Raw genomic sequence first — 27,175 nt, forward strand, 5'->3', positions numbered from 1 at the left:
TCTCACCCCCCACAGCTGGGCTCTCTAGCTCTGGCTGAGGCTAACACAGACTGGCAGGGCAATCGGGGAATTTTGTACTGTTTGTACCTCTTCCATACAGTGGACAGCTTTCTAAAAGGAACATTTTGTTTCACCACAATCAGTAGCCTCCAGGAAGGGGGGAGGTCTTCCAGCTGCTCCGGAGCCACGGCTGTAGGCCATGGGGAGAGTTTGCCTTGCAGAGGAGTTTACAGATACATCCCTGTTCATAGCAGGATTACAGGACTAGGCAGCAAGGGATTCCAGCTGTGCTGCTGCAGCTAGAGGTGGGTTGAGGTGTGCACACATGGCCATGGGCCTTTAGAGGCTCTCTGTCGCTGTTGCGAGCTCTGGCATCACATCAGCCTGGTGGGGAAGCTCTTCTGCAGTGGGAACTGGAGTACTGAATCTTTTCCTATGCCTAGCTGCTCTGCTCTTTACCTTTAAGCACATAAGAACGGCCGTACTGGGTCAGACCAAAGGTTCATCTAGCCCAGTATCCTGTCAAGCTAGCCCAGAGGCTTCAGAAGGAATGAACAGAACAGGGCAATTAGTAAGTCATCCATCCCCTGTTGTCCAGTCCCATCTTCTACTAATTAGAGGTTTAGAGACTCCCAGAGCATGGGGTTGCTTCCCTGACCATGTTGGCTAATAGCCATTGATGGATCTGTCCTCCATGAACTTATCTGATTCTTTTTTTTAACCCAGTTACACTTTTGGCCTTCACAACATCCCCTGACAAGTTCCACAGGTTGACCGTGTTGTGTGAAGCAGTACTTCCTTATGTTGTGTTAAACCAGCTGCCTGGTTATTTCTTTGGGTGACCCCAAAGCTGTTCTATACCCCTAATTATTTTTGTTGCCCTTTCTGCACTGGTACTGCTGTACATGTTTTCTCTGTTCTCCATCTCCAGATGGCTACACTCTGTGTCAAGAAGCGTGAAACTGATTTTTGGCGCCCTGATATATTACTGGGCAGGAGGAGTTAACTCATGAAGACAGACAATAAATGGGCCTGATCCTACAGTCTGTACTCATCAGTCTACAGGAGTGTTGCCTAAGTAAGAGCTGCAGAATCAGGGCCCTTTGTTATAGTTCTTCCATCATGAATCAATCCCTCCTGTCCATTAATTTTAGCCTCTAATGTACCGGCATCTTGTTCAGATGTTCTGGTGTGCAGAACAAAGGCAGTAAAGAGTGGGGCTGTGCTATGTTTCATATGATTCTGTACATATACAGCCCCAAATGGCATCGTTTTGTAACTATCTCACATTGCAAGCTCTCTGATGAGCAAGGGGCACATAACGAGGCACCCATGTCTTGCTCACTTTTTGAGCACAACAGAATATGTAGGCATAGTCTCTCAGCAAAGAGGTGTCATCAGGGACGAACCATTTACTCATAGTCGCCCTTCCTAAAGGAAACTGAAGCGCAAATTAAAGCTGCCCAAGTGTTTATATCCAGACCCTGTGCTTGCAGGGTAGAGCACTAATTACGATACCAACAAGCTAAATCTGTATTCGTATTTCTATTCTACAGATTCCCATTTACACTAAGGCCCCTTTACACGGCCAGAGTGATGCAAAGGGGCCTTAATGTTAATGAGATTCAGGCCCTACTGTTTTTATTAATGCATGGATCTTTGGGGCATGATCGCGGCCTATGCGGTTAAGCTCTGTGTACCACACATGCATGCGATGTAGAGAGGAAGGGAGAGAATAGGTATCTGTTCATTTGTTTCCAATTTAAAACAAAAACACTATCCGGTAACCATAAACAAGGAGAGAAACACATGACAAACATAGTGATCTTAAACCCACTTCGGTGAGCAGTGTTTATACTTAGTTCCTGAAAATCCATGGAGTGTAGTAATAGCACGGACCAGGGTTCAGCATGCATAGTTTGCAGTGCAGGGGGATAACATGAACATTCTCTTGAGAGATCCTGTGAAATTATTGTGGAATCTGCCATTTGTTGCCATTTCCTCCTCTCCAAAGGCAAAAATGTGCTCTTTTGAAGCATTTTTATAAGCCCCAGGGTTAAATACTATCTGTCAGGGACGATGTATCAATATCTGGGGAGGGGGAAATCAGAGAAAATAGGAGAGTTGGGGTGATTTCCCTATTTTTTAGAAGTGGGATCTAACTGCCCTAGAGCTCACATCCCTTCAACATGTCACTGGTGAAATTATAACAGACCACACACTTCAGCCCTCAAAAAACTAAAGCAGCATCTTTATTTTATACATAACAATCAGTATAAAAAGTTTATTACATAAGAGCTGTTTTGTTTCCAATATATTATATTGCTTCAAGCCAATGCAAAAAGTTCATACATTATAGTTCTACTTTGTTTACAATATATTATATTGTTCAAATGCCATAGTGTATATTTAATACAGAGCACTCTGCAAAATTGTTATGACCAACAATATTGCTGTATTGATTTTTTTTTTAAATTAGGAAACTTGTTTGTAATCGTTCTAAGTACATGATAGTAACAATGCAAAAACAACCCTGACTGTTGCTTAGGCAAACTCTCTAGTCATCAGATCAACCGAGGGCAGCTTCTACAAAATGCTTCACTTGGAAATTGTTTCATTTTTGGAAAATATTTGCAGCTACATAATCAAAAAGGAAAGTTTAAACATTACTGAAATATAGTACAAAACACTGTCCAAAGCACTGAAACAAGAAGCCTATATAATCGTGCTAAAGAAGGATTTATAAAACTTAAAAGGAATAGTAAATATCAGCTCAGTGGTTTATAATGAAGCTAATAAAATTCAGGCCAGTAATCTTAACTGTAATGAACAGCATTTTAACATTCAACACATGAAAGGTTAATGAAGGCTATGAACTTTGTGTAACATAAAACGTTTCAGATGTTTGAGTTCACCAGATATAATTGGATTCGGGTGGAACATGCCTCTCTTCAGCCTTTTTAGGTGAAGGCGTGTGCTGTCTGTGCTTGGGGTCTGTTGGCCTCAGGGCACTCATAATGCTGGCTCCATACCCTGAAAAATTGAGAAAGAAACTACAAAAGCAGACTCCTGGTTCATTGTTAACATTTCAAATTGAAACAGTTTTTCCCATGGGAACGGAGGGAATTTTAATACACATCATACAGGTGCCCACAGGAAAAAATGGGTGCCATAAGACAAAAAGTTAATCATGACAGGATGCCGTCTCTCTGGCTTTTACCGTAAGGCTGCCTTATCACAGAATCACTGCACTACAAGTATACTTAGGGCTATAGTACTGCACTGGATTCACAACAATGTTTGATGGACAGAGAGTCAAAGGCAGCCCTTAGAGATGAGCTTTAAAATGGTTTTATTGGTTTGCTGAGCATAAAAATCCCAGTGGAGAATGTCTGTTAATTATGTGCACTTTACTTCGTTTTAAAGCCAAATACAAAGAAAACAAGAATGGCAGCAACAAACACCCAGAAAAATAAATTAAGGATCTGAGATACGTTGTTTCTGAAACTGAAAATGGGATAACAAGTATCAGTGTTGTACCTATTCGTTTACCGTTTCATTTACAAATCTAATTACAAAACCTCAAGAGGACATGACTTAAAAACTGAATTTCAGGGTTGCTTTATTTTTTTACCACTTCTCTTTAAGAATATTGTTGGAATGAATGGCTTCTCAGTACAACTGCGCATGGAGCTTTTAAATCAGTGGTGGCAAAACTTTTCCTGTTGTGACCCGCCCCCCTTTACCAGTATTGGAATCTGTTCATGCCCCCTCCTCCATTACAGCACAGTTGGCTCAGCAGAGGAGCTTGGGCTGAAGGCATAGCTTGGGGCTGAACTGGGGATGAGGGAGGAGGTGGAGCTAGCAGAGAGGGAATGAGGACTGAGCTGGGCTGGGGGTGGTGGCTGGGGGCAGAGCAGGGCTGGGTGGCGCTCTCTCCCTGCCCCCTGTGGGGGCTGGCCTGGGCCCTGCCGTGCACCCCTCTGAACGTTCCTCAGCACAGTTTGGGGACAACTGTTTTAAATTGTGGGGATTATTTTAATCTTTGTTTTATAGCCATTGACTTTCATAGCCAATGAAGTCGCCCCTAAAGTAGCTACATTTTTTCTTTCTTTGAAATTAAACATGAGTCTGACTGAGAGATACTTGGTTTTATTTGCAGAGTAAAATGAACTCAAGCACAAAGGGCCCTATGCATAGTTTCAGTAAATTCTACTTAGGCTCTTAATACAGAGGTGAATTCTACCCAGGGTGGCCCCAACCTGATGATTGCAAAAGGTGTTTTGCCTAACTAAGAACTGCAGGACTATAGCCAGTCTTTAAACCAACGTATTTATTAACGAGGGCTTCAAAGCCCTTGGAACAGACACTAATGTGTGAATACTGAATCCTTGTACCATGGCATGCATGCTACACGTTTTTTGCTTCTCTGGGGGCAGTAAAATGTATGTGCATTCACAATGAAAAAATGCTCACTTCCTAGCTGGTAGGTTAACTTTACAGATGTGTTAGAAAAAGATGGCATTAAAATTGATAGTGATTTCCAGATACTTGATTTTTAGCTATACTGTGTCTGTTGTATGTGTTAAAGTATTTAGTCTTTTGTCAGGGAATGGCATAGTTAGGCAAACAAATATAAAATCCAACATCTTCTAAACTGATTCCCAAAGCCTTAATTTTAAACCATGACTCATTCCTGTCAGAGTATGTTTTGGCTTTATAAAAACACTCGTCATTATTCTCTGATGCATTTTAACATGCACACCTTTCTCTACCCAATGGATCATGGACATCAACATCATTTAAAATTATTTTAGTTCAATTTATACTATCATGTAGGTTCATGTCTGGTGGATTTATTAAGCATATGGCATTAAAAATAAATTGTTCTGAAATTTTCATTTTTACTATCTAATAAACTGGAGCAACTTATACCGGTAACAAATATGCTAATTTTTTCACTGCCACTTTTCAAATTAACTATTGATAGCAAACTAATAATGTTTACAGCAAACATATATCTTATGAATGGTTGTATCAAAAAAGTCTCAATACTTCAATTTGTTGTTATTATAGTACTATATTTTATGATATATAAGGCTGAATTGGAATTTGTCATCTGGATCTAAATTGCTATTTCAAGTCATTTTATAACTTCTTGTTATTGGGAATGGAGATTATATTAAATATGGAGATCTTAAGGATAAATTAATTCCTGGTTTAACTCCACTGAAGTCGTCAGTTGCCTATACATTGCACTAGGTGTCAAATAGATCAACAAAGGTAACATTGAGATCAACAAATTTTGGAAGCTTTAAGTCTGGTTTAAAAAAAAATCAATTAACACCCCTACACACACCTAAATTTTAACCTGCTTTAAAGTTGGTTGAAAATTGGAGGGAAGATTTTGCAAAAACTTTGTCTATTTCTCTGAAATTTTGAAAAAATCCAATCAGCTCTAAACCCCTATGTAATATATTTGTATTTACAGAAATGTCTATCCAGTGTTCTGAAAGCCTGATCCAAAGCGCCACTGAAGTCAGTGGGAATCATGTTGTTAGAGTAGTGTGTGCACAGCAGATACAGTAGGGTGCACTTTCCAAGATTCTCATTGACCTCAGTGGGGTTTGGATCAGTCTCACCGCATCAGCAGAACATAAATTAGGTCACGTAGAAATTTTCTCTATACCAAATTTTAGAATTCCCAATAGGCAAAAAAGTGAGATTAATCACTGTAGAGTAGTTTTGAATTGTTTTATTCTTTTTTTGTAATTAATATACAGTTAACAAAAAGTAAGTCTTGAAAATGTTTGGGATAATTATTTGTATGTGTACATTTTAAAAAATGAAAGGATTATTAACTAAGGAGAGTGTTTTGTTTCTAGTGATTGTGTAGTAGCTTTGAGCCAGCCATTTATAAATGGAAGATGATCTGTGAAAAGCTACAGTATGGATTCTCAGAGCTTTGTTCTCACTTACTTTTGTTGCAATGTCTTCCATGCCAGCCTTCTTTGCATTGACATTTGTTAGGTTCCACACAGGTTCCATATGATCCACAACCAGGTTCACAGACAGCTGTAATCAAGTGAGAACATGAATTCAACTTCCTTACATTTCACTCAGAGATAAAGTTACATAGTTGCTTTCCCTGCTATTCTTTAGAATGTTAGTTTTGGCATGGCCAAGGGCGCTAGCAGTAAATCTATAATTTTAAATTGACTGTGTGCAGAATTCTGAAAATAACTTGCCCCACTACTGAAATAAGTCCTTATTTAACTCTCTTACGTTGGTGCAAATCAGGAGTAACTCTATTGAAGTCAATGAAGTCAGTAAGGGAGAGGAGAATCAGGCCCATAATATTTACATTCATTAAGGTAGATTTCCAGTGGTATTTTGAAATACCAGAGTATTGAAATGTTATTATCCAGAAACATTTGCTTATTATACTGATGTATTACTGCTTTAAAGAAACTCATACTATTGAAAGGTTTGGTTGTTTTTTACAAGTTCTTTGTTTTACAACCACCCCCTTAACATCAATAAATGAAGCATGTCCATGAAGTAAATTAACCTGAGCTACCCTGGCAACACAGAGTTAGTGCTGATGTTGAGTAATAAGATACTGTATTGCTATCACAATGATCTTATAACAAGGATTGATTGAGTAGAGTTAGTACTTACACTTTGAACAAAGTTCTCCTTGGTAACCTTTGGAGCACTTACATTTATTTTTACCGGTACATTTACCTCCATTTCTACATGGCTGTTGGCATTTGCCTAGAAATAGGAAACATGAAAACAATGGTCTTAGTACTCCACTTATGCAAAAATAATTACAGGGAGAGGGAGGAAGATAACTGTTTTAAAAACACACTTTATGTTTGAAATATTCATTGGATCATATTGTTAAAAAGTCTTGTGTGTATGCAGTAGATTCTGTAGGGGGGCACTCTCTTATAGGCATGGGAAGTCTAGTTTTCCAAAGATTTATATGCATGCATAAGCAGCTTGAAAATTGGGCTAGAACTGGGCATGGCCTCTGAGTGTCCACACGGACTTTGGCTACACTCCTAGCACTGGGATTTTGAAGAGGGAATTCAGTGTGCCCTCTATGAGTACTGCCCACTTCTCCATACCCTCCTAGGGCAGCTGCAGCACAGTGTCACTGTGTCATCATTTTGCAGCTAGCTGCAAGGAGTATGAGCTCAGGGTCCAGGCAGCTGGGCACAAATGAAAGAAACAGGGAAGGGATACTAGGGCTTTCCTTAACAACAGGATACTCAAGAACTGAACAAATGTTGCAAGTATTTGCAGGAAATAAACAGGTTGGCTTGGCCTGTCACCTTACAGTCAGAACTGTGTGTACTCTGTAGATGCTGTAGGATCCATTCCATGCTGCAATTTACTGCTCCAGAAACCAAGCTTTCATTTAAAAAAATGTTTCTAGTTTCAATGGTTGTGAAGAAAAGCTTGAAAATGTGAACTGAATGTAACTAAGGCAGTGATGTCTACCTGAGTCTGCAGACAGCCTGAAACTTGAGTTAAAATAGCCGTGAAGGCATGGCATCCTGACTTTTAACTTAGGCTTTAACTCAAGCTGCTAACCCATCGGGCAGCCTGGGTTGCACTTGAGTTGTTAACCTAAGTTAAAAGCTGAGTTGCCATGTTTTCATTGCTATCTTAACCCAAGTTAGCCAGCACGGGTTAGCTAAACCAAGTTAAGAACACACCCTTTTTTTGCAGTGTAGACATACCCACAGATTAACTGTGGGCTAAAATGTCTTCTTGGCATGGAACAAAAGCTAAATGCTATGTGCTGTGCTATGTACATATCTGTTAGTGGAACAGAAACTAAGACTGGGAAATGGAAAAAGGAACAGCTCAGTTGGTGAAAGGAGGAGAAGAAATAAAAAAGAAAATTACTACTCGCCAGTCTCAAACTGAAACAGTAATTAGAGACAATGTATAACTACAGTAAGAAGAAACCCGAAGGACTTGGAGAATGCTTGTTAGTATTGCAAATTACGGTTAGTACATGTCCCAGGAGTTTTAGAGAGGGACTCAGCTATTAAAGGATCTCGCAAAATGTTTAAACAATGTAAACGGGGACGGGGGGAACCCTATTTGCAATCCTCTGAAGATGGCTTTCTGCCTAATGCAAAGGTTTTCTTCCCCTGTTTATTCTGAAACTTCCATGACTGAATGTAGCTGGCGCTGGATCTAAGGAAATGGAATGAGATTTGCTTCTCCTCTGATGTTATAAGCCTGGTCTAGCATTTTTTTTAGTCTCCCACTGTTGCACTAGTACTGGTGCAGTGCAGCCAGGCTGGCAGCAGCCATCAGCATTTCAACGACCATGGCCCTGATCCCAGAAAGACCTAGGCATGTGCATAGCTCTACTTGCTCCTACTGAAGTCAACGAATTTTCAAGTTAGTTCTTAACATGTTTTGATCCTTTTTTCTTTATATAGGAATTGATTTACTACCCGGATTTCCATCTAAGTCAATGGGACTACTCATGTGAGTAAACCTGCATGTATACCTAAGTCTCTGCAGGAGTAGGGCCCATCTCACCTACATCTGCCCTGGGTAAGGTTAAATGACACTATGGTTAAAAATTCCAGAGGCTGGTCAACACTAGAGTGGCTGCTGCTGCTGCTACCAGTCCAGATTTACTAGTGATAGTACACCAGAAGGAGATTAAGAGAAGTGCTAGTTTTGTCACAACCTTAAAGGAGCAAGCAAGATACACTTTTAAAACAAAAAAAGGAATGAAGACTGAGGAGTATCCTACTTGTGATTTGTGTTTCAGGTAGATCCGGATTTGGCTGGCACCTTGCTATATAACTGAATACTGTGCTTTTAGAAAGACGTATTTTGTAAGATGTTGCCACAGCAATGGCAGATTACAAGAGATTTGATTTCCAGCCTACAAGCAGGAGGTTTTAGAATACAGAGGAGTTTAGTTTTTTATACCCATGTTTGTGTCGGTTTAAATGGAATAGCCTTATTTAAATGTTCTATAATACGGCTCAGTATATGAATTAAAAAAAATACATAAGCTACTGACAAAAAGTATGAACTGCCCACACTTTGGGTCAAACCCTGATCAAATTCATGTGATAAATTCCATCAATGTCAATCTTTTCTCAAAGGAGGGAAGGAAGGGGAGAGTGCCAAGGTTTCACATTCAGACTTGATGTAAGCAGATGCAAATGCAGTGGAAATCAATGGAGTTGTACCTGCTTACACAGCTCTGAGTTTGGCCCATAGAATTAGAATGAGAGGAAAGACACTCATACCATAACAATGTTGAAAGACCACTTGTTCATTTGCGTAACTATAATAAAACCTTGATGCTTCCCACTGACTTTGATTTTGATGAGATAAAAAACTGATAGAAAACAAACTGTGCAGCATATAAAGATAGGCAGGGGTAATCTTGATCTACATGCGAATACTGTGCCAAATTTAAGTCTTAACACATTCTGATTCTTTTTTCATTGTATAGCAATTGACTTATTACCATCTTCTGTTACTGCACTGTTTGCTGGCCCTTATTTCCATCTGTATATTGAGATGGTGAGTTAAGTTTCATGTCTGTGGGAGATATACTAATTTGCTTGTTTGTCTAATGATGTTAAGCATTCAAAGAAAAAAATATTACAAATATAAGGCCAAACTCTGTTTGCCTAACTCATGAGCATAGTTCCAAAGAAGTCACTGAGATTACCTGCATGAGTAAGGTAAGAAAGATGCAGCACGGAATGTTGTTAGAGGGATACAATGCAAAAAGTATAAGTTGTGTGTATGTTTTCAAAACCAAAACACTGGCACTCCATCCCAGCATGGGTTGCTACTAAATTAATCTAATTTAACAGAGCTATGAGAAAACTCTTATCTTAGGCTAAGCTAATGTTTGACAGCTGGCGTCCCAGTTTTGTCCCAGGCTAGCTGCTTTCCACCTGCACCTTTACGCAGAACAGTTAGATTGACTATAGACTGAAATATTTTGAATGGCTTTGATGCTAAACATCTGAAAATAGCACGTCTATTGATGTTTGTGACAAGAAGTTTTCAAGCTGCCATGTGAATGTAACTTAATACTTTCAACTGAAGCTGTCAATCCTTTCACTCCTAGGTCCCTTTCCCCCAATACCAATTAATATTTCAAGCTCCATACTCTGCTTTTAGAATCTAGAGGCTCAGTTCTAATCTCACATGCAGGAGTGTAAATTGCTGCAGACCTGGCACACGCATATGGTGTTGACTGAGCGCTCATGTAGCTAGGGTTGCTGCTAAATCCATGGATTTGTTTAAAAAAATAAACAGAAAATGAGATGATTAAACAATGAATTGATACTCATCAGCTGTGAAGATTGCAAACACAGGCCTGGCTCACTCTCAGAGGGTCCCAACCTGCCGTTTGAGAACCCCAGCTGTCAGGCAGCACAGAAATGTGTCACTTGATCTTCCAGCTACTGTAACCGGAATAACCTTGGTTTAAGTGAAACAATGTAAAGCTGAGACTCACTAATTTCACAATGGTTTCCCTCGAGTCCTGAAGGACAAATGCATTTTCCTAGATAGAAGCAGGTTCCTCCATTGAAACAGGTTGTTGTGCAGTTAGCTGAAGGACATAAAACAAAAGATGAAATAATTTTACATTAGACATATAATTTATACTCTAACCACTTTGGCACTCATTTGAGAGGTTGGAGACCCCCGTTTAAATCCCTTCTCTTCAGGCAGAGGGGAAAATGAACCAGGGTGTCTCACATCCCAAATGAGTATCCTAAATGAGTATGTCTCACATCCCAAATGAGTATCCCAAATGAGTATCCTAGGCTAAGGATTATAACTGAGGTCATCTGTGTTTTGTGTAGAGGTAGGTGTGCTCAGATCATGCCTGCCTGACAGGGCCCTGCAGGTGAGATAGGTGGGGAATGCTTAGGTAATGCTTGGCATGAGAAAGGCATTTGGATGCCTGCCCAAGGCAGCAGAGCATGCACTCAGTCGCAGAAGCCTAGACACCTAGGGAACTTTTACAGCAAATGTTTAGATGTCTGGTGAGTCTGGGTTTCTACAGGGCTAGAAGGCAGCTGAGCAGCAGTTTGTGGATCACAGTGGTACCTATGTCTAGGGCGTCTAAGACCCTTTGGGGATCTGGGCCAAACTCCTTTACTGAGGACTAAATACATACTAAGCCAAATGGATTCTGTAAGCACAAGGGACTATAATTGCATATCTATCTGCAGAATGTGGGTCTAAAATACTTCCTTTAAAACATGACTTTGTTACAAAGCTCGTTGAAGACCTATTGAATTTACTAACCAAATGTTTTGTATAGTTTTGTGTTCTTACACCTTCTGTGTGATGGACTATTTAGATATATTTCAGTAGGAAACTTTGTATTTTTTAAATATCCAACACTTCTGGGATGGTGAATATCATACTTCCTTTACTGTTTTTTATTGATACACTAAGGTCATTATATCAAAAAATATTAAATGGAATAAGTTACTTATTTTTTAATCTGTCCAGACGCAACAAGTTAATGCACCAACCTTTCATCTAAGGAAACCAAGGCCCAAATCTTTATTCCCACCTCCACCAAGCCACAAATGGAAATGAATTTGCTGGCCACTGCTACAGTCCCTCAGGGAACCAAGTAAGGAGGTAACGGTTGTGTACATTATATATTATTCATTTCATGTACATGAGTGTTCAAAAGTGAATGTAAGTTGCACCTACCATCTGGTGGTTTATACATGTGTAATTTGCACTACAATGAAAGTCACCTCTGAGGTTGGCCATGTTTTTTCGTATCTTAACATTAGCGCGATCGTATGAAGAGGCCCAGGAATGAAGTAGCAGAGATGTACTAGGCTGGATATAAAGTGCTGTAGTCATAAAATTCTGTTAATATTGTGATGTGGAGGATGTAGATAGACACAGAAAGTATCATAGGTGTACATATGAGGTCAGACAACATAAACAAATGTCTGAGGGGACACTATCATATATAGTCCTCTTGTCAGGATCTCTGCAGCACTGTACCATAGAGCCAAGAGTACGTTATGACTAGGGCCCTACAAAATTCACAGCCATGAAAAACGCATCACAGACTGTGAAATTTGGTCTCCCCCCATGAAAATTGGTCTTTTGTGTGCTTTTACCCATGGGCGGCGGGTATAATAGGCCAGGGGAGGGTTAGGGCTAGTGCCTCCCCTGGCACTGCTGTGGCTGCCAGACCCCCAGTTGTGGGGTTTGGGGGGAAGTTTTTTATTTATTATGCCCCATGCAGGTTCCGGGCGGCTGAGGAGGTGGTATGTGCTGTTCAGCTTCCCAGGTTCATCAGTAATCTCCCTGGACTCCAGGGAGCTTACTGATGAACCCAGCAAGCTGAGTAGCAAATACTGCCTCCTCAGCCACCCCAGAACCTGCACGGGGAATATCAAAAGCTTCTTCCAGACCAGAGATGCTTTTCCCCAGGCAGCTTGGAATCTGGGAGGGGAGGTGTGCCATGGCTGCAGCTGGCCCAGGACTCCTCTGGGAAGAGGGGCTCGGGGCTTTGGCTGGCCCATGGCTCCAGCCGTGGGGGGGCGTGTGTGTGTCTTGAGGGTCCAGCCGCAGGGCGGGGCGGGGGGGGTTTGGCAGGTGGAAGGCGCGGAGCCGGGGCTAGCCTCCACAAAGGGGGCCTCCACAGGCCGTCCATGCTTTTACTCTATACTATACAGATTTTATGGGGGAGACCAGTGTTTCTCAAATTGGGGGTCCTGACCCAAAAGGGAGTTGTGTGTGGGGGAGAGTCACAAGGTTATTTTAGGGGGGGTTGTGGTATTGCTACCCTTACTTCTGCGCTGCTTTCAGAGCTGGGCGGCCGGAGAGCGGCAGCTGATGGCTGGGCACCCAGCTCTGAAGGCAGTGCCCTGCCAGCAGCAGCGCAGAAGTAAAGATAGCAATACCATACCATGCCACCCTTACTTCTGTGCTGCTGCCTTCTGAGCTGGGTGGCTGGAGAGTGGCAGCTGCTGACTGAGGGCCCAGCTCTGTAGGCAGCAGCGCAGAAGTAAGGGTGGCGATATCATACCAGGCCATCCTTACTTTTGCACTGCTGCTGGCGATGGCTGTGCCTTCAGAGCTGGGCTCCCGGCCAGCAGCCGCCGCTCTACAGCTGCAGAGCTCTGAAGGCAGCGCCACCGCCAGCAGCAGTTAAGAAGTAAAGGTAGCAGTACCACAACCCCCCCCTACAATAACCTTGTGACCCCCCGAACTTCTTTTTGGGTCAGGATCTATACAATTACAATACCGAGACATTTCAGATTTAAATAGCTGAAATCTTGACATTTATGATTTTTAAAATTCTGTGGCGGTGAAATTGACCAAAATGGACCGTGAGTTTGGTAGGGTCCTAATTATGATCCACTACCACCACTGTGGGGAAATCAGCATGCAAGAAGGTAGGATAGGGAGTACAAGGGTAGCTGTAGCTGGTGGCTTACAATTTGACTGCTTTTTATTCTATACTGTTACCTTTATCACAGTTGACGCCATAGAATCCAGGAGGGCAGATGCACAAACCTGGTGTGACACAGAGCCCACCATTCATGCAGCGGGACGCACACAAAGCTAATTTGACGAGAGTGAAAGAAAACAAAATGCTGGCATGAGGGAGAGATGAACATGCCAAAATTTGATACAGGATTTTATATAACAGTCATTCAAAAAAATCAGTAATAAGCAAAAATAGTAGTTTTCAGACAACACTTTTCCTCCTTCTGCTTAGTATAACACGTCAGCTTTGCAATATAAAATAGCTAATGCAGAAAGATGTTTCATAATTGTGCGTATAGATTATAGTGGTTGAAGTAACACTGTAAAAAACTGAAGATTGACTTTAGTGTTCATCCTACTTAATCTGAACACTGAGAGCAAAAATTGTCCCTTACACAGATTTTTCCCAAATTGAGGACTGAAAATAGCGAATTTGGACTCATTGAAATATTTCAGTGGTGTGAGTATGGAATTGGTCAGGGTTCAGTCCTTTGTAGCTATGGATCTTGGGACATCTGTCAAGGCCAGGGCCATCGGTACAGCAGTCCTGTGCCTCCACATTGCCTCGAAGCTCCCACAGCAGCATGGCTTTTTCAGGTGCTGTGCTCTCGTACAGCCTTCTCCCCAACTATTGTTGCTACCCTCCCCAGCTCTTGAGGAGGAATGTTAGGGAGCAGAGTTTTACTTCATGGTTGGCCAGTATTAACTTACCCAGGGAATGCCTGCAGGGCTGAGTGAGAGATGTCTTGTGACTGGCTTCTGCCTTCTCCTGACACTCTACAGAGCACCCATGCAAGGGCCTTCCCCAGGGTTGGGAAGAAGTAGGAAGCATGTACAAGAGCTAGTGTACTCATCACCTAATCCATAATCCCAACCCTCTCACTGCCCAAATGCATTGTTATTGGCTCCCCTTCACTTATGGAAAGAGAAGGGAGAATCTACCCGAAACATTTTCCCTCTCCATTGTCAGTCTGCTTGAGACACAGCTGTGGCATCCAATTTAGATACTATCTTCAAATAACAAATGCAAAACAACAAGAACACTATACTTGATTTTCCAGCTAGTCTTCATTAGCAGAAGAATTCTATTTAATCTCTTGCCAGATGGATTGTTTGTGATTAAGGGTCTCTTAATTGTTGGTCAATTTCATGTTTAATATATCTTTTAGAGAGCAGATATTTTTCTTTAGAAGTTGGCATTTTCATTAAGCAACTGATGTTTTCATTAGCTCTGGGGTCATAACAATAATTTTCTTGTGTTTGGATTTAATATTTACAGATATCTAGCAACACAAGAGAGCCTCCAGGAAAGGCCATTTACACTTTTGAGAGAGAGAGATTTCAGTGCAGTGACTGCTCTTTTTCAGTAGGGCTATAGTGAAGAAAACAATTGAGGGAATTTGTAAAGTTACCTTTCTCACAGTGAGGCCCATAAAATCCATCTGGACATTCACAGACATGCCTTTCATTGCAAAAACCTCCATTTCTGCACCCTCCTGGACATTCAGCTTCATGAAAAACAAAAACATTGTTAATCAGATATTACATACTTCGGTTAGCACTCCACTTTCAAAAGCGTCGATACAGTCTATTGACAGAAGAGCAAAAATAACTGGATAGCAACTTTTGTTGAGGTGAATATCAAGATTTATCGACCAGAGCCATAAATGTGATTGAGATGGAAGCTCAGCTAAAAATCAATCTCTTTGTTAATCTACAAATACAGGTTGCATCATATGATCGATTGCACTCTTGACAGTACCTGTGATAGTGCTCTACCACTCTGTGCTAATCAATAGACTAATGAATAATGTGGCCTGTCTGCAAAACCCACTACCTTAAACTGCTTGGAAATGAATAGCTACCTAACACAGATCCTGGAGCACTGGTGTCATGCTCCTAGTTAGATATACTGCTTATCTAGCAGGCTCGGCTTCAGTTTTTGGCTTGATTTAAGGTGTGGCCCGAGGCAGAGTGCATTACATTACTCTAGTGTTGGATCTGTATGAAATGAAAGACTCAATCTTCACACTGGGTGAAGATGATGGGGAGGAAGCATTCCTGCCCACTGATCCCATATCATCATTCAACCGTTAGTCACATCCCAAATCTCTACCCAACAGTAGCCAAGGCATTTGACAACAGTGGAAGAGAAACACATCTGGGCATCATCAGCATTCTAAAAGACATCACAGCCCATGCCTCTTCACTATCAACTGCCTTGTATCCACATTGAACAAGAGGTGGGAGAAATTGGAACCCTACGGAACCCCTCCCCACAAGTGAACCCTCAGGGCAAATGAGCAATTGGTCCAAAATACCTAATGAGATCTCTCAGACAAAAACAAAGCTACTGAGTGGCAGCCATGTCTACTTCCATTGGAACAAGCCAATAGTACCTCATGAGCAGTGGTACCAAAATCAGCATATAGCTCTAACAGTATCAGCATGGTCATCTGCTATTTATCCTTCACCAGGGGAATTATCTACCAAACTCTTTGCCAAACCTTGTTCTGTAACCAAAATGGCAAAGTTCAAAGAGCTCTGAGGTAGACAGATAATCTGAGAATCACCTTGCCACAACCTCATCAATATTTTTAATCAAAATTAGATGAGTTTCTTGATGGTAATTGGCTAGATTGTTAGTATCAAGTTAATTGTTTGTGTGTAATGATCATAAAACAGCTTTCTTAATTGACAATGTCTGTCAGCAATGGCCCCAATTCTTCTCTATTTTTGTCTTTACCAGAAAGTGGTACAATCTATCAGGCTGATGCTGGAAAGATGTAGCACCAACCATTGACACAATCCAACTCCTGAATGGAATTAAGTGGAGTCCAAAGTTTAAATATTTGCAGAGTTCACAGATAATATTTTACTTTTGCTGCAAATGTAGAATGTTTGTAAATTTAGATGCGCCAGCTTGCATGGGGCACTTCTGCAGGCCACAGATATTACAAACTGTAATTCACACTAATTCCCCCACCCACAATTTTAGTCAGCTGAAAGTATACAGATTAACTTTTAAACAAATTTCCCTATGGAAATCATAAGAGATGGTTAAATAAAACTACAGGCAAATATGGCAAGCTGTCATGATTATTAATCATTTTCTGTCCTGGATTACTTCTCTACAATCCCTTTGAAGTCAATAAGGTACCATGGGTAAACCTGAGAATAGAGACAATGGAACAAATTCTGCTTTAAAAGGCTCTGTATGTTGTGCAGAAGTGAAGCTCTAGACCACCAGACAAAAGCGAGTGAACTGGAACTGGAGAAGACGAAAAGGTGAAGACTGAGAGTCACTATATATAAGCTGCCTTGCATCTGAAGAAGTGAGGTTCTTACCCATGAAAGCTTACGCTCCCAATACTTCTGTTAGTCTTAAAGGTGCCACAGGACCCTCTGCTGCTTTTTACAGATTCAGACTAACATGGCTACCCCTCTGATACTATATATAAGCTGTGATATAGGAAGCAAAATATATTGCTATAAAAGTAAAGCTATCTGAAACAGTAGTAATAAACATAAAGACATTTTGTTTTATTTTATTCCAACGCTGTACTCTAGGATCCTTTCTGGAAATGTACTTTCCTTTGTGCCCAAAAGCAGAGCTGCTATTCATTACAGAAAATGCATGCTTAAATAAATGCCATTTCAAATAGAAAAATGGAAAAATATTATTTTTTGTGTGGCCACCTCTTAGCCACTACAAAGCCTCCTCTTTCCCACAAAATTGCTCCCTGGCTTTCCCTACTTCCTCTAGCACGGGCACCTTCCTGGCTGGCCAGGAATAGCTGGAAACCATGATCGACGGCCAGGCAACAGGGAATATGAGCTTCATGGCTGTATGACAAGCTTCATTGTTTCCTCTCTTCTTTCCATGGGGGACTTTAAAAACACAACCAAACCAAAAAACTTTTATGAACCAACCTACCAGTGAGAACATCCCCATCTCTCCCTATAGCCATCACAAAATGTTGCTTTGTCTATGTCCCTAAATTAAGCACAAAAATGACAGGCTCACCCTCAGATAACTGTATATGGTCTGAAAGACATTGGCATGATAGATCTCCTCTCTTGCATGCCTCTGGAGTTTGGAGATTTGCCCCTGCAATGTGCTGTTGTCTCATAGGCTCTGTGAGTGAAGGACCAAAATGACCATTCAACCTCAGTCCACTGGGCCAACCTAAAGCTAAAACTGCATCTCTGCAAATTGATGATGATAATAGTAAATGATAGCACATAAAATATGGCTTGGATGAAAGCTGGATGGGCTAGAGAGAGTTCCAAACTCATAGAAATAAGTATTTCCCCACAATACATATAGGTTAGAGCCTTACAGTCTCTATCAGGCAGGTCACCACTACACTTCATCCAAACTTTATTAAACTTAATAGCTTTAAATAGAAATAAAAATTAAAAGTTCTAAAATGCTTTTAAACTCTGCTGTATTTGCATCAAACACACACATTGCCGTGTGTATAAGATTTGCATTTTTAAATCCCATTAAGCTTCCCATCTTCCTCTCTGCCTATTTCTTGCCCATCCCCACCCCCATTTTCTCTCAGCTAATTGGCAGAAGTGAGGCTTCAAAGGAGAAGGCCAGCTCCTCTCTGCTGTTAAGCAATAGTGGGGTTTCAAAGAATAAACAGCTTTTGCTCCTGCTGCTTGTTCTTTGAAGCCCTGCCATTGCCAATTAGTTAGGAGAAAAAGGGGTGGGGAAGTAAATGGGAGAAGAGGAAAGAAGACTTAAGGGAATTAATAACAATCGCATTCACTGTATACAAACTGTATCATGTTAATTTGATACAACTTCAGACAATATCTGATAACTGCATTATCTTGGAAGCTAAACTTTTAAACATTTTCTGTAGCCTCAAAATTTGTGTCAAAAACACTCTCTGAAAAAACTATTAATTTTGGGTTAATGTTTCATAAGTATATTTACATTGTTTCCCCCCCCCCAAATAAACCATTTTTAAGGATGATACACTCTTGGGTGCTCTGTCGTCAGCCAATATAACTTTTGATTAATTTTATGTCAGTATACCCCAGCTGTGTATATTGGCTGATAAGCATAAACCTTGAACTCAGAAAGGGCTCAATTCTGCCTCCCTTATTCATATAGTAGTATTTTACTATGCAAATGACCCTAGTGAAATGAAATGTATGACCTACATAGTAAGGTACTTACTCAATATGAGTAAGGGTGGGAGAATTTGCACCTCAGTGATGTCCATTCAGATGTCTCTGTGTACTTTACAAATATTAACTAAGCCTCATGGCACCTCGGTGATGTAGGTGAGTTGTGTTATATCCATTTTATAGACTGCTGTACTGAGAAACAGAGAGGTGCCAGACAACATTTTCGAAAGTGGTCACTGACTTCAGCAATGTCAAATTTTGGGTGCCCAGTTCGGGATTTCCAGAGATTCTGAGCAACTGCAGCTCTCACTGACTTCAAATGGAGTTGAAGGTACTCAGCACTTCTGAAAATGAGGCCCAAGTTGGAGACCCAAAAATTGGGGGACCCCAACTTAGTAGCCACTTTTGAAAACGTTAGCCTATCTATATCAGTGGTCTGTGGAGAGCAGGTTGGTGACATGCTGCTAATTCTCCTTGTTTCCACCTGCTTAATCACATTAATAAGAAAATTAAAACTTTACTAATATTTGTTTCCCATGGGAGCTATTTCTATAGTCACACAGAGATGCTGTGTGATTATGAATGGGAAGAGATGTGTCATCAAGACGATCTTTCTAGTGAGATGTAGTTCAAACTATGAAAAGCGTTTAAGTACTCTTTGCCTTAGCTGCCAGCAAATCCGTGGCAGAGCCAGAACAAGAACCTATGAATGATGACTCTCACTTAAATCTGTTTAACCCCAATATTGCTGTTATGTCTGTCTGTATTGGGAATGAGACTTGAGCAATTTAACCATCACAGACTAATGATATCCTGTCACCATGGCTTACCTTGCTGACATGTTTTAAAGAAGATAGCATTTTGGGGTGTTTGGAGGATTACATTGCCTTCTGAATTCATTATGATCACAGTAACTTCAAACGCCGCTACTCCATCTTGTTTTCCAAGGCATGGAAATCCAACCTGAACAACTAAAAAGAAAAAATATGTATAAATATTTAAACCTTAATATATTGTAACCCCACAATAGTCTTCAAACCATGATTTGAGGACTCCAGTAACTCAGCCAGAGGTTAGGGGTCTGTTACAGGAGTGGGTGGGCGAGATTCTGTAGCCTGCAATGTGCAGAAAGGCAGACTAGATGATCCTGATGGTCCCCTGTGGCCCTAAAGTCTATGAGTCTAAAACATTACATCTCTCTGATATCTGTTATTTGTGAAAACTAGCAGGTACAGACTATGTTGTTAACAGTCAGACAAAACCACTTCTACTTGTACCCCAAAGTAGTTAGTCTTGTAAAGCAGACTAGGGGTAACATTTTCAACAGTACCTGACTTATGTGCCTAACTAACTCTCATTTTTCAGAAGTGGTATAGGCACAGATCCTCAGAAGTATTTAGGTGCCTAATTCCCATTGATTTAAATGGGAGTTAAGTGCCTAAATACCTACGGTTATGTCTACACTGAAGCTGGGATCAAGTCTCCCAGCCTAGTTAGACACTCGCACTAGCAGGGCTTGAACTAGTGCACTAAAAATAGTCATGTAAACATTGCCACTCTAGGCACCTGAGCTCAGAACAGGGGATTAGGTGAGCTTGAGAATCCGAACTGCTGCCCAAGCTGCAACCTCCACACTACTATTTTTAGTAGGCTAGCTCTAGTCCCACTGATACGAGTCTGTCTCCCTGAGCTGGGAGGCTCGGTCTCAGCTGCACTGTAGATGTACGCTAAGACCTACTGAGACTCAGGCTCCTAAGTTACGTTTTAAAATGGGACTTACTCCCTTTTGAAAATTTTATCCTAGATATAGTCTGTTCTTATGGATACGGCCATTGATATTTAAATAACTGTCTTTAATAAAAGCTTGTTATGTGAAGTGATGGCAGGATAGCACACTTAGTAAATAAGATAATTGATGAAAATATTTTAAAGAATAGAGAGACACCACTTTGACAGAACTCCTTGAGTGTCCTAAATGTGATGGATAGCTGGAGATTTGCACACTCTTCTTGGAGAGCCAACATTTTTGAACTACAAAGAGTCTTAGTAAGTAATTAAAGGCAGTAAATCTGGAGTATTTTAATGAGGAGGAAGGCCTGGTATCCCAGAGCTTTGGAATGAAGTTATGTGATTGTCACAACTGATCTTAAATAATCTTCAGATGAAGCAATTATCTCCTCTCTTGATGACTGGCTCCTCCTTGCTCCTTTATAAATTGGATCCAGCTATCTGTGATTATTCACTCATTTCCCCTAAATTTGGTCTGAGACTTCAGAGCAAAATACTGAGCTAAGAGCTTTGTATTTTGTTTGTTTTAAATTGGTTGCTATAAACATTTTCTGTAAGTAATAGGTGGGCAATTTTTGTTGTTCGTTGTGTTACTTCTATATACCATAAAGAGTCTCAAATGCAAGTTGTGTATATAATATAAAAATACAACACAGTTTATTACTAAAACTTATTCTGCATCTGACAGATCCAACATAGCTAAGGGACTGTTGACATTTTCATTATAAAATCTGTTTTTACTTTTATATTGACCTCTTTAAAAGACTATTTAAAAAAATAGATATCTCTGTAGTAAGTGGAAAAGTCATGCTGTGGATTAAAAACAGTTTAAATGCAATGAATAATTTAAATTTTAGTGAACATTTGCTTTTCTCAGTGCAAAATATAGTAAATAATGCAGTGCTCAAGAGAATGGTATTAAGAAAAATGTCACAATGTTTTGTCTTAGAGGAAATAGAGGTGAAATTTGGTGATGCCACTATGGGCCAAAGCTTGGATCCATTGTTAATGACAATCTCCTGTTGAGTTTAATGGGATCAAGATTTGATCCTAAATTACTTCAGCCTGTGGATTTAAATAAATAGATTCATAGAGTTTAATGCCAGAAAGGAGCACTGGATTATCTAGTATGACCTCCCGTTTATCACAATACATTAAATTTCACCCAGTTACCGCCTGTTAACTGGTTTGATTAAAACATAACTTGTGTTTGGCTAAAGCGTATCTTCCAGAAAGGCTCCAGTTTTACTTGAAGGTATCAAGAGATGGAGAATCCACCACTTCCCTTGGTAGTTTGTTCCTATATCTAACTACCCTCACTGTTAAAAATGTGTTCCTAGTTCCTAATGTGAATGTGTCTGGCTTCAGCTTGAAGCCATTAGTTCTTGTTATGACTTTCTCTGCTAGTTTAAAGAGCCCTGTAGTACTCGGTATTATCTCTCTGTGAAGATACTTATGCACTGTAATCAAGTCACCTCTCAATCTTCTTGTTAATAAACTAAAGAAATGGAGCTCTTTAAGTCTCTCACTGTGAGGCATTTTCATAGAATCATAGAATCATAGATTATAGGACTGGAAGGGACCTCGAGAGGTCATCGAGTCCAGTCCCCTGCCCGCATGGCAGGACCAAATACTGTCTAGACCATCCCTGATAGACATTTATCTAACCTACTCTTAAATATCCCCAGAGACGGAGATTCCACAACCTCCCTAGGCAATTTGTTCCAGTGTTTAACCACCCTGACAGTTAGGAACTTTTTCCTAATGTCCAACCTAGACCTCCCTTGCTGCAGTTTAAACCCATTGTTTCTGGTTCTATCCTTAGAGGCTAAGGTGAACAAGTTCTCTCCCTCCTCCTCATGACACCCTTTTAGATACCTGAAAACTGCTATCATGTCCCCTCTCAGTCTTCTCTTCTCCAAACTAAACAAACCCAGTTCTTTCAGCCTTCCTTCATAGGTCATGTTCTCAAGACCTTTAATCATTCTTGTTGCTCTTCTTTGGACCCTTTCCAATTTCTCCACATCTTTTTTAAAATGCGGCGCCCAGAACTGGACACAATACTCCAGCTGAGGCCTAACCAGAGCAGAGTAGAGCGGAAGAATGACTTCTCGTGTCTTGCTCACAACACACCTGCTAATGCATCCCAGAATCATGTTTGCTTTTTTTGCAACAGCATCACACTGTTGACTCATATTTAGCTTGTGGTCCACTATAACCCCTAGATCCCTTTCTGCCGTACTCCTTCCTAGACAGTCTTTTCCCATTCTGTATGTGTGAAACTGATTTTTCCTTCCTAAGTGGAGCACTTTGCATTTGTCTTTGTTAAACTTCATCCTGTTTAACTCAGACCATTTCTCCAATTTGTCCAGATCATTTTGAATTATGACCCTGTCCTCCAAAGTAGTTGCAATCCCTCCCAGTTTGGTATCATCCGCAAACTTAATAAGCATACTTTCTATGCCAATATCTAAGTCGTTGATGAAGATATTGAACAGAGCCGGTCCCAAAACAGACCCCTGCGGAACCCCACTCGTTACGCCTTTCCAGCAGGATTGGGAACCATTAATAACAACTCTCTGAGTACGGTTATCCAGCCAGTTATGCACCCACCTTATAGTAGCCCCATCTAATTTGTATTTGCCTAGTTTATCGAGAAGAATATCATGCGAGACCGTATCAAATGCCTTACTAAAGTCTAGGTATACCACATCCACCGCTTCACCCTTATCCACAAGGCTCGTTATTCTATCAAAGAAAGCTATCAGATTGGTTTGACATGATTTGTTCTTCACAAATCCATGCTGGCTGTTCCCTATCACCTTACCACCTTCCAAGTGTTTGCAGATGATTTCCTTAATTACTTGCTCCATTATCTTCCCTGGCACAGAAGTTAAACTAACTGGTCTGTAGTTACCTGGGTTGTTTTTATTTCCCTTTTTATAGATGGGCACTATATTTGCCCTTTTCCAGTCTTCTGGAATCTCTCCCGTCTCCCATGACTTTCCAAAGATAATAGCTAGAGGCTCAGATACCTCCTCTATTAGCTCCTTGAGTATTCTTGGATGCATTTCATCAGGCCTGGGTGACTTGCAGGCATCTAACTTTTCTAAGTGAAAAGTTTTTTTCTCCAACCCTTGAATCATTTTATTTCGTGGGAGACCGTGTGTAATGATGCCAGCATCCTAGGAGTTGAATGTGTAGTAGCCATGAGATTTTGGGCTGGAATTCACAATCTCTTGGCTCCATTTCTTACTATACCCCTGCCATGATGGGGTCCTCCCTCTCTACTTTCCCCATTTCTTTCTCTCCTTTTTCTGAGATTTGTCTCCTCTTACCCAATGCCTTCTCCCTTTCTCCGCTCCTCTTAGCACTCTCTGCTGATGGGAGATGTCAATGAATGGGAGTTTGGTGCCTAAATACCTTTGAGGATCTGAGCCTTAGCTCCTAAACCAAGAATGAGTTGGGAGGGACAATTCCTGCTGCTAAACTGTTTGGAGAGTAGGAGCTCAGCCTGTGCCTGGGAGGGAGAACAGGAAGGGATGGCCATCAGAAAAACACCTATACACTATCCATCACTCTTCTTAAAGCTATTCTACTCTACCTGATTAAAGGCCTTTCATGCGTCAAGGACTGGGCCAAATGGATCACTCCCAGAACACACTATATTTCTTAGTTAGTGGCCACAGTTAAACTCTGTCTGGTCTCAGTCGTGACAGCAGAAAATCAAGCCTATTAACAAGCACTTTGGTGAATACTTTGACATCAATGTTTAATAGAAAAATAAGTCTATAAGAGGCACAATCAATTTTATCTCTGTTGGGCTTCAAAATCAATAAAATAAGGGTTTCTCATGTAGAATCTGGAGTCTGAAAAGATTCTAGGAAACTTAAATAAATTGACAGGCTTGGGCACCAACCCTTTACTAAAGCTTTACACTATTCAGATGAGACTTCAGGGCCTGGTGACTTACCTACAGGTATCTGCTTAATTACATTACAGATCTCTTCTACATCATAGGTCTATTTAAGTTTTCCTACTGGTCCTTCGGAAGAGTATGCAAATTAACACTTGCAATTTAATTTCATCTGTTTTTTCCTTTATCTGGCTTTCACACACACTGTAAAAACTTCTCACTCATGCTGCACAATTCTTTTCTCTTGTAGTTAAAACTGTTTTTAACCATCCCTTATTATAAATGAGCCTTTTCACACTCAATTCATATTACAAGTTAAATTTTGGGAGTTTATTACCCCCAGTCATAATAATGTTGTTTTAACCAAGAAAAAGCTGTGTTTTATCCAGAAGTAAAATCTTAAATTACCCATGAGTGTTGTCAGTTTTAAAAATATTTTTTTAAATGTGCATTAATGATTTTGTTTAGTTTCTCTTTCTCTTTCCCCAGAAAGGAATTCGTTTATCCGAAAGCACTGCTTTATATGTTTCCCGTATTTGTTTCTTCAGGCTCTGCCTTTTCCATTCATTAAAAAATAGATTTTGGGCTAATCTTTCAGAGCATTCAGAGGTCCCTGAACAGTTTTTAGACCATCATTGATGTATGGTCCAATTATGTTAGTTGCCTAATAGTAGCTTCAATGAATAGGGCTGTAAAGGAGATCATTGTGGGCAAGATTGTGGCATGGTCTAGCCACCGTTTTTGTACTACTATAGCTATGCTGGTGAGGGTTGTGATTTTTTTTTTAGTGTGGATGCAGTTATACCAGTATGAAGGTGCTTACCTCAGTTTAGCCTGAATTAACTATACAGTACTGGCAAAACTATGTCCACACTAGGAGGACTGTAAGGCTTTAACTATACCAGTACAGTTAAACAGAACAACTTTTTTGTGTAGACAAGCCACCATGGGTGGATGGAACTAGCTATGTCAAGGTAAGAACTTTCAGTGCCAGCCTCCACCAGGATTTTACGTTGAGATAGCTAACCTCAAGATAGCAATCTCAATTTAAAAACACAATTATTTTTTGCAGTGAAGACATAGTATGAGCAATACCTTATTCCAAAACTATTCCTATTGATTTCAACGGTACTATCATTGGGCGAGGTACTATTCAGCATGAGTAAGGATATTAGAATCTGACTCTAAGTAGTCAAGTCTGGCATATACTTGCTGGAGATGGGGGGGGAAAGGCGTAATCTCTTTGGTCTGTAGATTAGAAAAAGAGGTGAAGTTAGATTGGGGTTAGGGAAGAAATATTAACTTAATACAATTTAACAGCACTGCAGTACGCAAGTGAAGTAAGTCAACTATAGGATGATATGCATCTGAAGAAGTGGACTGTAGTCCACGAAAGCTTATGCTCTAATAAATTTGTTAGTCTCTAAGGTGCCACAAGTACTCCTGTTCTTTTTGCGGATACAGACTAACACGACTGCTACTCTGAAACCTATAGGATGATAGGCTGACTTATCTCAATCACACTGCCCACTTACTGGAAGGCACCTCATCCTACAAGAAGTTTGGAATATCATGATTGTTCCATGTACCTCTGCACAGACACAGTGAGTCTAATTTACCACTAAAGCTGGTGAATATTTTCAATCTAAAAGAATTGATCAAAAAATGCACTTTTCCAATCTTAAAATTTAATTGATTTTTTTTAAATTAATATTGAATTGACAATGCCATCAAAATGTTTCCTTTATTGCCTTTCATTTTCAAAATAGACAAATTAAAAATGTTGTTTTACAATTTTAATGTTTTCTTTCTTTTTACAAAAATTCCACAAAGTGACTAAGTTGAAAAAAGGGGAAAATCCCTTTTTTCTCCTCCACTTTCCCATTTGCCTGACTTTTTTTTTTGTTTTTTGCTACTGTCTAACTTTTAATTGGTCATCTTAGTCCTTTAGTGAGTTAAACAAAACCAAAATTAAAAATCATTTTTGAAAATTAAAAACAAACAAAAATTCTGCTCAATTTTGATAATCATGAAAAATTCTGAAAAACAAAGTCAGTCTGTCTTAATGTTTTTGCCTACTTTACACTCACTTTGCACATATCTAAATGACTATATGAAGTAAACTGCAGTAAAATTAGTTCTGATATGCACTTATAATGTCCACATACTTTAACCATTGACAATTATTTAACTACTACATCTCTAACCTTATATAACGCTGTCCTCGGGAGCCAAAAAATCTTACCGCGTTATAGGTGAAACCGCGTTATATCGAACTTGCTTTGATCCGCCGGAGTGTGCAGCCCCGCCCACCCGGAGCACTGCTTTACCACGTTATATTTGAATTCGTGTTATATCTGGTCGCGTTATATTGGGGTAGAAGTGTATTTCTATTACCCAGCTGTTATCAACTAAAACAAAATAATAATGCCTTTGAATAATTTTGAACTGCAGTAATGCTTCATATAAATGAATTTTAGGCATCAGACTTTGGACCAACTCCTGCTGGCCTACTTCCATGAATAAGAGTAACAAGATTTGGCTCAAAGAAGAAAAATAACGAAAAGGGGCTGTTCATTAGATTTTTAGTAATGGAGTAAGGTAAAGTGATTTCATATTATTTACATGGAACAAGTGTTCAGCATTATAACAAACAATTTCCTTGATGCTAAAATTTACAGTGCAATTTATAATATGGTATTTACCCTTTTAACTACTTGCTTTAGAATGTATTTTTTTCCAGAAACATTATTTTTATAACATGAA

The 27,175-nt window shown here is 40.1% G+C and overlaps 1 protein-coding gene across 1 annotated transcript in view; it reads right to left on the reverse strand.

The window, feature by feature from the left end:
• Nucleotides 1-2,234: 2,234 nt before the first annotated feature.
• WIF1 (WNT inhibitory factor 1) overlaps nucleotides 2,235-27,175 on the reverse strand; it is a 58,238-nt gene continuing 33,297 nt past the window's right edge. The window contains exons 4-10 of the mRNA XM_005303200.5: nucleotides 19,536-19,676; nucleotides 14,970-15,065; nucleotides 13,537-13,632; nucleotides 10,535-10,630; nucleotides 6,682-6,777; nucleotides 5,980-6,075; nucleotides 2,235-3,033 (exon numbers count right to left, since the gene is read on the reverse strand). Coding sequence (XP_005303257.3) covers nucleotides 2,912-3,033; nucleotides 5,980-6,075; nucleotides 6,682-6,777; nucleotides 10,535-10,630; nucleotides 13,537-13,632; nucleotides 14,970-15,065; nucleotides 19,536-19,676 — 743 coding nt within the window. The 3' untranslated portion in view covers nucleotides 2,235-2,911. The remainder of the gene's footprint in view (nucleotides 3,034-5,979; nucleotides 6,076-6,681; nucleotides 6,778-10,534; nucleotides 10,631-13,536; nucleotides 13,633-14,969; nucleotides 15,066-19,535; nucleotides 19,677-27,175) is intronic.

Source organism: Chrysemys picta, chromosome 1, assembly GCF_011386835.1.
Source record: "Chrysemys picta bellii isolate R12L10 chromosome 1, ASM1138683v2, whole genome shotgun sequence".
In the NCBI taxonomy this organism is placed as follows: Eukaryota; Metazoa; Chordata; order Testudines; family Emydidae; genus Chrysemys; species Chrysemys picta.